The sequence below is a fragment of the Motacilla alba genome, chromosome 5 (genome assembly GCF_015832195.1).
Source record: "Motacilla alba alba isolate MOTALB_02 chromosome 5, Motacilla_alba_V1.0_pri, whole genome shotgun sequence".
In the NCBI taxonomy this organism is placed as follows: Eukaryota; Metazoa; Chordata; class Aves; order Passeriformes; family Motacillidae; genus Motacilla; species Motacilla alba.
Genome location: NC_052020.1, coordinates 52,623,262 through 52,635,486, shown reverse-complemented (window position 1 = coordinate 52,635,486; position 12,225 = coordinate 52,623,262). Strand labels below are relative to the sequence as shown.

The 12,225-nt window shown below is 38.7% G+C and overlaps 1 protein-coding gene across 5 annotated transcripts in view; it reads right to left on the bottom strand.

The window, feature by feature from the left end:
• Positions 1-4,420: 4,420 nt before the first annotated feature.
• Positions 4,421-12,225, bottom strand: part of TDRD9 (tudor domain containing 9) — a 70,632-nt gene continuing 62,827 nt past the window's right edge. For all 5 annotated transcript variants that reach the window (XM_038137497.1, XM_038137493.1, XM_038137496.1 and 2 more), the window contains 7 exons: positions 11,662-11,732; positions 11,194-11,303; positions 10,935-11,028; positions 10,150-10,288; positions 8,928-9,037; positions 6,549-6,621; positions 4,421-5,213 (listed from right to left, as the gene is read on the bottom strand). In XM_038137497.1, the coding sequence (XP_037993425.1) occupies positions 5,118-5,213; positions 6,549-6,621; positions 8,928-9,037; positions 10,150-10,288; positions 10,935-11,028; positions 11,194-11,303; positions 11,662-11,732 (693 nt within the window). In that variant the 3' untranslated portion in view covers positions 4,421-5,117. The remainder of the gene's footprint in view (positions 5,214-6,548; positions 6,622-8,927; positions 9,038-10,149; positions 10,289-10,934; positions 11,029-11,193; positions 11,304-11,661; positions 11,733-12,225) is intronic.

Genomic DNA, 12,225 nt, shown 5'->3' with positions numbered 1-12,225 from the left:
TATTGTTATAGCAGAGAAACAGAGGGAAAAAATTAAGAACTGTCTCAGTTCAAATAAATTGAAAAAGAGTAACTTGAAAACTGGCTGCAGTAGAATTAAGACAAAAATTTGCATTTTTATATCAAAATAAAGATAATTACATGAGGAAATATTTTTTCACACTTAAGCACAGAGGAAGTATACAAGAAAGAAGTCCTCTCCCTTCTGATTCCAGTCTGGGATATGATGCTTTACAACATTCTTACCGTACACCCATCTCTATCTAGATGGATTGTTCTGCTGTTATTCCTTTCCTTCAGCTGAAAGCATCCATTTGAAATGTGAAATGTTCCTTCCAGAAGCACTCACATACACTCTGGAAGCTCCCAAGATACCATGGACTGTGCTTCCCTTCCTCATCCTGCAGCACTGACATCCTATGGAGCATCACTACAAATGTATTAGCTTCAGAAACTACTCCAATTTTAGGAATTGTCATCAGCAGCAACCACTTTGTGTTTTTCCCAGTGTATTTACTACCTCCTCCTTTATAAATAAAATTCAAGCAATATCTATTCCTTAGAGAACATGTAAAATGATCAGATGTAAAGTGTGCCTGTTCAGTTCCCATCTTACCTGGCAGGTGGGCAGGAGGAGGGTGTTTGCACAACTGCTGTCAAGACCAAGTGAAAGTCGTTGAAGACAGAGATAACATCTTCAACTAGAGGGGAGTATGTTCCCTGCAGCTATGTTCTATGATCTCTTGAAGTATGTGCTGTGGAAGATACTGTCTGCATCAAGAATTTTAATAAAATCTTATCTACTTTCCTGACTTTTAAAAGTGGCCTTTCTGCCCTTATTAAAGACAGATGAAGAAAACCCCAGGTACATATGTATCTTCTGTGCTGGTCCTGATTAGGCACTCTAGATTTTTTGCTATTAACAGACCAAAAAGAGAAGAGCAAGCTTTGTAGATGTTGAAATACTGCCAACAGCTGTACCCTTCCTTCTTCGAGCACACAGAGAAAGGTACCCCTGGGTGTTGTATGCTGTGTTTAGGAAGAAAACAAGAGAAGTGAAATATTTAAAACTCCTCCATGGTTCTCCACATGGCATGAACAACAAATACAGGAGAGGGGCAAAGAAAACCATCACATGGGTGTGTTTGTGGAGCACCTGGGGCTCATCTCTCTGGCCCAGAGAAAAGACAAGTTTCATAAGCATGACATGAAAAAGTCATGAACTCATCTCACCATGAGTGAAGAAGTTTTGATTGCAGTTTTTCAGAGCAAAAAGCAGCCTCTGCAATTTTGGAGCACAGAAGGAAATGAATGCCAGCATTTCAACCACAGTCTTCACCTCCCTCCTTCCCCTGAACCAAGCAGCAACCTCACTTCTCTCTTCCCCCAGGGTGCCTTCCTGTGAGGGAGGGAATTGCTGGGGTGAAGGAGGGAAAGCCATGACCCCTCAGGACAGCTGATGGTGTCTGCAGCTCACTCCTGGCCAGCTCACCTCAACCCACTGCCCTCTCAGCAGTCTGATGGCAGAACCAGCAGTGAGCATCAGTACCCCTCACTGAGCACCAGCACCCAAACTCAGCCCTCTGGCCCCTTGCCCTGGGATCGAGAAACATCCACAAACTCATCCATGTGCCAAGAAACATCTGCCAGGACTTCCCCATCACTCACAGCCATGTTAAGGGGGTGACTCCCCTCCCTTGAAGGGGGGATCATTAGGAAGGCCATGCCCTTGTCCTGCAGCTCTCTCAGCAGAGAACAGCCACCTCTGTTTCCCCAAGGCATTTAAGTCACAGATCTGGGAGATAAGACTGACACTCCTGGAGCCTGAGTGAAAGCTAAATATAGGAGCATCAGACAGGGATGACAAATACACCTACCCATGTAGCTCAGTGACTAAGAAAAGAGCAATTTATCTTCCTACAGTTTCATCGGATCAACTCAGAGTTTGCCTCTTCCCTCAACAGTCCTTTGGAGGATTGATGTCTATCTCAGACACACCATCTTTGCCTCAAGTGTCTTTAATTTATTTACCTCTTCTGAGTTTCATCTGCTTTTCTCAAGGTTCTTTTTCAGAAAGAAACTCCAAATCAAACTATACACTGATGGTGGGTTTTTATTTTTCTGTTCAGTTCTATCCCATTCTATGAGGTAGACAAACCCTGCTCTGTGTGACTCTGGTCCTTGAAAACATGCCAACAACTTGGCAAGATCAGTCTAACTCCTGCACAGTCTATGCCAACACCTATATCCTGCTTTAAACCATGATCCATAGTTTATCCTAATTCATGGAGCTGTTTTTCTAACACTTCCATGCAGACTAGCACTGAATTTAATCTGTTGGGACTGCACTCATTGTGGCCCATCAAGTCACCATCCCTTCATTACTGAAATTCCATCTCTTGCCTTCCTTTTCCCTGGTAACTCAGTTCTCTCTTTGCACTGTAAAATTCACAGCGCAAGTTTTCAGAATAGGCAGTTCAACAACAGCACAACACTGCTAGGAAAGGTCAAAACAGGATCTACATGCACTCATCTGTACCTCCTAAAATTCCAGCCAGCTGAAGAAGGACAGTCCTGTTTTCTCTGGAAATGGATCACTTCACACTGACATGCACTCTCACCTTGATGTCCCCACCTGCACTCCCTGCAGAGAGCACAGCTGCCACAGTGCAAGTGGCCACAGGCTCAGCAGGACTCAGCTGGGTTCATTCAAAGCACCCTAATCCCTACACACACGCTTTTTGGGGAAGGAATGGTGAAATTCCCAGCTGTGTGTTATGTTCTTTTCCCTTTTGCTGTTCATCCTGACAATGTGATTCTCCTGGCAGAACAGAGCAAGTGCTCTGCAGCACTACCAAGAACCAGTTAAGGAACAAATGATGACTTCTCTGTAAATATTTTCCACCTATATACCTGTCATAAGGAAAATCTTTGGCAAGGATAAAAATAGACATTCTCTCAGTGTATATTCTGAGGTTCTGGAATTCAGTAAGACAGGGAGTTCAAGTTCTCAATTTTAACAGTTATTGAAGGATCTGCCTTCCCTGGAGTTCCAGTTAATTTTTCTATTTATTTCCACCAGAGCCCATGGCAGTAAATTCCAAAATTAATTAAATGGAATAGCAAAAAAATCGCCTTTTGATTTAAAACTGCTATCAGGTATCACTGCAGCTGTGGGGAGAAATATGAATAACAGTCAATGCACTTGATTCAGATTCTAGAAGCAACTACAGTTTGTCACTTTATCATTATTGAGGAATTTAAGAGCATTAATCTGATCATTTATAGATTTAAGTATTTCCACCTTACGCTCAATGAAGAAATACAGTAAATTATGGTAACTGAAGTCTCATTCTGCTCAATGCTGGTGAGCACCTGGAGATGATGAAATCTTGACACATAGTCATGGCCTTTTTTCTTCTGGAAGTAGCCCCCAAAAGCCACAGAGCTGATGGGATCAGATTCACAGCCACAAAGATGCTGCTACTTTACAATACTTCTTTCTCCAGTGTGACACAGTATTATCCTTTGAGAGGGAAACCCTGAAGCTACTTACCTTAAACTTGTTCAAGTGACTTTGCAATGCTGTTGAAGCCTAAATCAAACAATAAAATACAGCAGCTCCTTTTTAAATGTTAGTACTGTATATATCCATCTGCAAATAAACAACATCACCCACCAAGGCTCGCCTGAAGGATGCTGAGCTTCATTCAGGGCTCTTCTGTCCTGTATCTCAGCAGCCCCCACCTGGTGGCAGCACAGTCACACACACAGAGAGCCACACATGGGAGAAACACAATTGAAAAATTAAAAAAAAAAATTGCCTGTTGCTTATGTGGGATGAATTCCTTTATTTTTCCCATGCCTTTGTGTGTTGCCAAGTTTCCTTTTCCTATGGAAACTTCCACGGTTAATAGACAAAAGCAAGATTTGAAATCCTGCCTGACCCACTTGCCCCTGAAGGTCTTAACAGGAACACTTAATTGATGTACAACACTTGGCTGAGAAACACCCTTGTCTAAGCCACTTGAGATCCAATTTTTCTTTTAGACCTCTCTCACTAACTATTCTAATTCCCAAGGATCACTAAAATGGGTCTAAGAAAGTAATGTTCTAATAAACCACTGAAATTGCCTGTTAGACAGTCACCCCTCTGTTTAATTATAGCTTAAAATAATTTCTTATTCTAAGCATCCCCTTATTTTCCAAAAATCTGCCACTTTATAGTGACCACTGATTTTCTGTCCTTCAGAGGATGACTGGATATTACATGACCTTCAAATCACTGAGTGACCAGTGAAAATGAATACTGTTCCATAAATTGTTTCTCTATTGATGTGTTCCATGAATGCAATCACATACCTTTAATAACTAAATTTAACTTTTATTAAGCATGAACACACAAAGGAAGAGACAAAAACGTTTTATTGAATTTCTGCATTTTATTCTGAAACCACTGACCTCATTTTTAGGGCTAAAGATCTCCCCAGATAAAAGTAAGTCGAAAGGATGAAACAAAGTGCCATGAATGACTAATTCAAAAGCATTCTTCTGCCATACAGGAAAATAAATCATGTTATCTTTTGCTGTACAAAAAAATTAACAAAAAATTGTATCCAGTATATGAAGACAAAGTTTGGATCAGAACATAATTTAGATCATCAGTTTCTTCTGACTTCTAGTTCTTGGTTAAGGAAAACCCCAGCTCCCTTTGTTGCATTTTTTAACAACTAATAAAAAAGAAAACAGGAAAACAAAATTTGAAATTACAGACCAAAAAAAAAAAAGTAATGCCCCTTAATTAATGAGTTTTTAGACAGAAAAAGAACAACTAAGCCTAGATTTGCTTCATCTTTTGTGTACCTTGTGATAAACCTGTTCAGAAGTACTACTAATATGAAAATTGCATCCTGATTTACATCAGTTTCTTTTATAACTGAACTTGTCTGCTCTAGGCTAGGAAACCTCAGCTTTTTTAGAAACATAGGAACATTTTCCAAACTCTGTTTCAGTACACTTGTACTCATATTAAGGAACAGTCTTGCGAAACATGCATACAAGACAAAACTCATTTTTAGACTAATAATACCTCATCCTCTGAAAGACTTCTAGAAATACTTAATCATTCAACAAAACAAGCTTGTGGAGCTGATAAACAAGATTTCCTCTTTCATGCTGCTTTTCAGACTCGTCAATAAGACACTGAGAATCCACCTAGGCAAAAGAAGCAAGATCAAAATCAGAATTCATTCTTAATGTTTTTCTATATAACACAGCTAAGAAAATGTCTTGAAGAGTTCTGGGTTTTAAATCATACAGGAATTTTAGTTCCATGCCACACAGTGCAACCAAACAGCCAGGGCTATAAAATACTTTATCTCATGGTTTGCCATGATTTTAGAACACTATTCCACAACCAACTCCAAAGCATTACAGGCAGTATTTTATGATATAAGATGTCCTGGGATTCTTCAGAGGCAGTGGAGAAAATCCTGATCCAAGGCCTACACATTAGCTTGTTATAGAAGATAAACACCAGCAGAAGAGAGTACATTATCTTCCTAAATCCAAGGATAACTGGATTTGAAATATGAAAATAGAAACACTTTGGCCTAAGGCAGTATATCACAACACACTCTAAAAAAATGCCTTTTAGAAATAAGTGCCCTTGGTTTGTTCTTGTCTCTCTTTTCAAGGGTGACCCAAACCCCTCCTTTGTGGGCTGCAGGGTGGGAGAGGCACAGGGATGGCGTGTGTAGCACTTTTACTCCTGCACTCACTAATTCCTCACCCCCTTTTTAATTAAGAAACTCTGCTTGTTCTTCACAAAGTCCAGTGGCCTGCAGAGGCCCTTACATAAAGAAAGGTAAGATGTCTAACAGAGTAGGAAGCCAGGAGAGCTTTCTCATGAAACCCTCCTGGGTCTTGTGAAAACTGCCCTCCTGCCTGACCCCTCCACATTTGTTCTCAAACAAGCCACATTTCTGTCTGCCTAGAAAGGAAAAGCCACCTCAAACCACAGCAACCCAAAACAAAACTAAAATGCACTGCATTCAGGAAAATGTAGCTACAGCTGCTTAACAGAAAGAATAGAAAATTTTAGCTTCCAACAAATGCAAAGTTACCTTTACAATCTCTCTCACCTTGAAACCATGGAGAGTGCTATTTAAAACAGTAAATATTTATATACACAAAAATAAAAAAAACCAACCCACCCAACAATTAAACAGACTGGAAAAAAACAGGGTATCAACAGCCATAAGTGATTACATAAACAGAAGTTCTTATGCTTTAAATTTAACCCTACAGTGCTTTTGGTATTTTCAAATTCAATAACCACAGAAGTCCTCCCTTTCAACACCCTTAACTAACTGTACTGGAGTATTCAAACTCCTCAAAAAACCAAGCAACAAAAAACCCCACAAAAACAAAACACCAAAAAACCAAAACCAAAAAATTGAAAAAATAATTTTAAAACCAAACCAAACCAAAAAAAATTTCAAACAAGAAAACCCCACTCTGCAACAACTTTAAAATTTATACCCTTACCTGATTCCATGCATATGGCTTCTCATACCAGGTAGGATCAATTATGTCTCGAGGCTTTGATTTGCAGATTAAACTGAAATTACATAAATACAGCCTTGAGAAATACACTTGTATTTGGTTAATTACAAAGACAAAGGATTTTTTAGTATGAGATACAACCATGTATTTACAAGGTGTCTGTGCTAAAGGGAATCTTAAATTTCCCTCCTAATCTAGTCTGATTTTTCACTTCTCTGTACTTTGCCTATCCAGTGGAGTAAGTCAAAACAGAAATTTTCACAGGGACGTATCACGTATCAGAATGTATCTTCTAAGGAAAATAATGAGATTCTTTTTTTACATAGAATTTGCAACTGTAATTTATTCCTTACATTTTATGTATGCTTACTCACTAGAATGTATAATACAGCTATTTTTAGGGTATTTTGTTTTGCATGACAACTCAATTACTATAGATTGTCTGTCTGCTCCAGTTATTTCCTCAAGCTGTGCAAAGTACAACAGTAGTAGACATTAATTAATTCTGTCTAGATGCGTTTTTCAAAAACTGATTTTAGTCTTAAGTAGTGGTGACATGTTGTAAATACAATTAGCTTTTGAAAAATGGAAAACAGTTATGAAAGATTGTTCAGGCTAAATTTTTACCTATGTAATTGAATTAATAAATGTTTTTTCCAAAACACAGAAAGTACAATTGGAAAAAAAAAATCAAAACCAAGAAAGATTTTACACAAGGGGAAAGAAGAAATCATTACAATAACCAGACCATTTATCACTTCAAATAAAAACACACAAAAATAATATCAAATAAAATTTTAAATAAAAAAAATCTGTAGGATATTGGAAGGCAACCAATAAATGTACAAAAATTCTAGGAGACAAAAGGCTACCACACAAATGTAGAATATCCTGAAGACAAAAAGCCTGGGGCTGATGAGAGTGACCAAGTCAGGCAGTTGGTGCTGACTGAGCTGGGAACACGTCAGTGCCCAGGACCTGTGCCAAGGTCTGACCCTTCCCCTCCCAGCTGGCTGGAGATGTCTGAACAATCAGCCCAAAATAGGTGCCCAAACTGTAGCAAGTATTCACATGTCTGAACAAACGGCAGTGACATTTTAGTGCCTTCAATTTAGCATATAAGTGTTGATGTCCCAGTGTGAGCTGTTACTGTCACAGTCACCTCCAGACAGGGGTTGTGGCTTTGCCTTTTTCTGCCTATCCATGTTCCTTGACTTCTCCATTGCTTGTGCTCTTTTAATTTCATTTCTAGCGCCTCAAAAGGTAAGGCTGACTTGATAATTTACTATGGAATGCACCCAAATTTTATTTGGAGTTTTGGAAATCGGAAGTATGGGTGCTTGCTTTTAACTCTAGGCAATTTAATAGTTTTTTTCCCACAAATAAGAGAGCAAGTACTTTCAAAACCAAGGAACACCTGAAAAATGAGCATGAACAGCTGCTCTGATAATCATTCTGATAACCCTGGGTAAGAGCAGGGTTCTGATCTTTATCAGCACAATGAACCAGCTAACTTTGACATCATGCAGTTACTTCAGCAAAGCTCTACTGGCTAAAAAAAAAGGTCTTATTTCTTAGAGATGAGGCTGGTAAAAGTTATGTTATGGCCTCTGGACCAGAGCTCTTTTTAAGATAGTTTAATGGAGAGCCAGGTCAAGATGAGAAAATTCTCCTGATGATACAGATAGCACTAAAATTCATGCTGAGTGTACAAACAAGGGAAGATTTTTCACATTATGCTCAGCAGGGACAGACAGAAATGAGCTGTTCTGGGATATTTCACTGCACTCCTTCTACCAAACTACAAGCTGAAAAATTCTCCAGGCTGGCTGCACTGAATTCACAATGGTCTTTTCAGAACCTGCTTCACTTCCAAGAAGAAGGAAGGCTTGCAGGAAAAAAGGCAGGCGGCCTGACTTCAGTTCCTAAATTTGCCTGAGACTTCCAATTCACTTGGCCAACACCTATTCTGCACAGGTCTGCTGAGGGAGGAAAGGCAGCACACATGATTCAAATTTAATGTACAGGAAGAAAGAATTGTAAATCTTTCTGCACTGTTATGCCATAGGACTCCATTAGCTTTGTTCTGGGTGCAAAAAACAAGGATACATAAGAGCTGATATCCTGTAGAACAGGTTTTACAGTCTAGGTTTTATGACTCTTAAGTGATTTGGCTTCCCTGAAGAATCAGTGCTTCCACAAGAAGTCTAAGGTTGTTTAGTATACTGCTTTATAAATAAACAAAATTAATTAAATGCATCATTAAATGAGAGCACATATTATTTTTCCAAAGCCTAACCTGAGCTGTGCTTCAAGCAATCACTTATTTTTGCTGAGATCTTATTTCTACAAAATTATTACCATAGAAGCTTCTGACGAATATCCTCCTGCAGCTGTGCCACTTGCTCTTGTCCAGAATGTAATGCTTGCTCACAGAGCAGCTTATTCATGGCTTTCCTCAGACTGTTTATCTATAAAACACCAGTCAGAGAATATAAAACACTTTAAACCAGCACCAGGTCTGTATCATATCACACTGACATGGTGGTCGTGGCATCCACATCACTGAACTTCAACTGGAATAGTATTTCCAGAAGTAAAAACATCTGAAGTTTCAGGAATGCTTCTTCCTGCAGCCGCACCTCTGGTGGTCAGTGATGTTAATATTTCAGCCACCCGGTATCACAGTTTTTAAGGTTTCTCAGATATGCCATAAGACATACAGGCTACCATTTGCCTGGACTTTTTCCAAAGCAGAATTCCTTCTGTGAAAGTTTTAAGCACTTTCTCTCTCTGTCCATAATTTTTCACAAATACAGCAGCTTGGTGTTACCATTCTGGCTAAGGCATCATGAATACAGCCAGCACACCCCAATCAGTGCTTTCAGAAAACAACAGTTCACAGATGTGTGCACCAGCATGTCCACTGTGTCTTTGGAAAACCTTCAGGAACCATCCCAAGCACCTGCTTCACACACAGACCTAACCAGGGCACGTCCTTCATTGTCCCAGGCACGTGTCAAACCCAGCCACTGTCCTGCACTGCACAGGTTATGTACATGCTTCCCTCTGACAGATCTCACTCTCTGAGCTGCAGAAGGCAGTAATGAGGAGTGCAGGGACTTTATTGTTTGTTTGGCTGATCTGCTCTGAGATGTAGCTCAATACAGATGACTTATCAGAGCTGTAAAATCAAACTGAAGCCTGCAAAGCAGCAGTGTTCTGTTTGTCAGGAAAAGCCATGACAATCCTAAGAACAAAACTAGTAAGCATCGACTTCCAGTTAGTGCAAAATTGATGATTTTGAAAAGCGTGTAACATTCTATAGTATCTTATTTGTTCTGAGTGCAGGGAGGCAGCAACTGCTTCTCCTGTTAAAAATCCAAGATTATAAAAAGGGAGCACGTTGAAAAACCCAGACAAACAAAACCAAAGAAAAACCCAACAAACAAACAGAACTACAAAAAACCCCAAACCCCACAGTCCAAACAAGTTTTTCTATTAACACTAAGAGTTAACAAGCTCAGATGCACTGACTTCTACTGAATTCCTACTGTAGAGAAAATTCTCACGCAAGTTTTACCTCTGTTATGTCTTCCAGTCCAAAATGCACATCAAATGTCACCTCCATATCATTTGCTGGAAACAGTGGAGCCCCAGATTTCTGACTCCAACCCAAACCACACAGAACACCAGTAAAATACTTCCCACTTTTATCAACTCTACATGAAAAAGAAAGAAAACAGTCTCACCAAGAGATGAAGAAATTAAACTCTTATGAAGACAGACTTAAATGAATTTATCTAAGCCATGCAAAGCAAGACATGTGTTTGAAAGAAGCTAAAACAAATGAGAGGCATTCACACTCAGTCATACTGGTTTTTAAAATATAAAGTGAGGATACAAAACTGAAGTTCTGGTTATAAAAACATATACTCAAAAAACTTACCAAAAAATCATACATATGCAAAATAAAGGAAAGCAAGCTTCACTATTTTGAAATGAAAGTCTGCAAATACCAGAAATTCAAGAAAATACAACAGTGATGCCACCGCAGAGCTCAGCTTTTACAAAAAATGATGCAAGTTCCTCTCCTCATGTAGATTTAACACTCCCAGTTTACCATTCCATCCTCCCAGGCTTCCAGCACAACTATCAGGAGCTGTAATGCCTTATCATGAGAGGAGACTCTGCAGCACCAATTCCTAAGTACATGAACAAGTTTTTACCTACATTCTATACTAAAACTCATTAAAAATACCAGGAAGAGGATACATACAATGCTAAAAGCAAACAGTATCTGTCAAAAATTTGTGAGTATCCTAAAGAAAATAATAAAAGAACCACCACTTTGAAATGCACAAATACCTGAGTTCTATTGCAGGAGCAAACAGCATACTGAGGAGCGCCAGCAGGCCATGAATAGGAGGCATCAAAGATGTTTCCCCTAAAATCACACACCCTGGCACCAAAAGAAAAAACAATTAAATAACTCTAAGGAGCATTTAATGGAAATGATACCTCAAAAAAGATGTAACACGGAACTACAGTGACATATTTACTCACAGAACTACTCATAAAACCAGCACTCTAGAGAAACCATCCAAATATTTTTATTAGGCATTACCAGCTGCAGTTACTGATACATCAGTGGCGACCAAGAGCTGCTGAAAGGGATCTTCTGCATCATCACGGACAACAATGGAGTTTATGCTCTCCTTATGTATTAAAACATTTCTGGGGAAGAAATATTTTCAATAATAAAGATATCCAAAACTCATAAAAACATGTAAATATAAAACCATATTAAATTCACAACAAAAATTCAGAATAGCTGCTTACTGTTAGCAGATTTAAATGACAGTTAATAAATAATCTCTCTATGAAACAATAATGCTCCTTAAAACTACTCTTAAGATTTTAAGTAGCAATAGCATGTGTACTAATGTAAATCAAGTTTGACTCCTTCAGTCTTTTCAATGAATAAAATTCGGAAAAAATCTGTAAGAGTAACTAGGTGGTTTTTGCCTAGTTTATTTATTGAAAATAAAAGATAAGAACATGACTATACTTGCCAATAGAAGTCTTCTCATACCTGAATTGGGATATTTTGGTCAGACTGTAGCATTTCAACTGGTAAGGACTGAAGGGACCAAAAACTGTTACCTTCAAAAAAAAGGAGAGACATTCTAGTTGGCCAGCACCTGGATCTCCTCAAATCTAAGTGCTTTATAAATTAAAGCCAAACACATTTCAGCATCTACTGAGCAACACCAAGCTGCTAAATTGGTAATACAGCACTTCCATTTCACTCATCTAAAGTAAGCTTTGCTTGTTGAGGCACTTAACTAAAATTATCTATTTTCACAGGTGCTGCAGATTCATGACTTTCCTCTCGCTTAAAAACACAAGTTCAGAATTCAGAGATCACTGAAGAAAATCAGGTAATTTTATTTACATGATGAGGTGTTTAATCTTGAAAATCTCTCACTTTATGAAGTGGGCAGTTAAACAGGATTACTCCTGTGGATAAATGGAGCATGATTAGGTGCTTGAAAGCCTGAAATTTTGTCACGTCTGAAATGGAAAAGTAATCAGAATGTAGATGAGGCCTAACTGGTAGGACACACATCTTCCTGTTTTATATTCCAACTTAGTA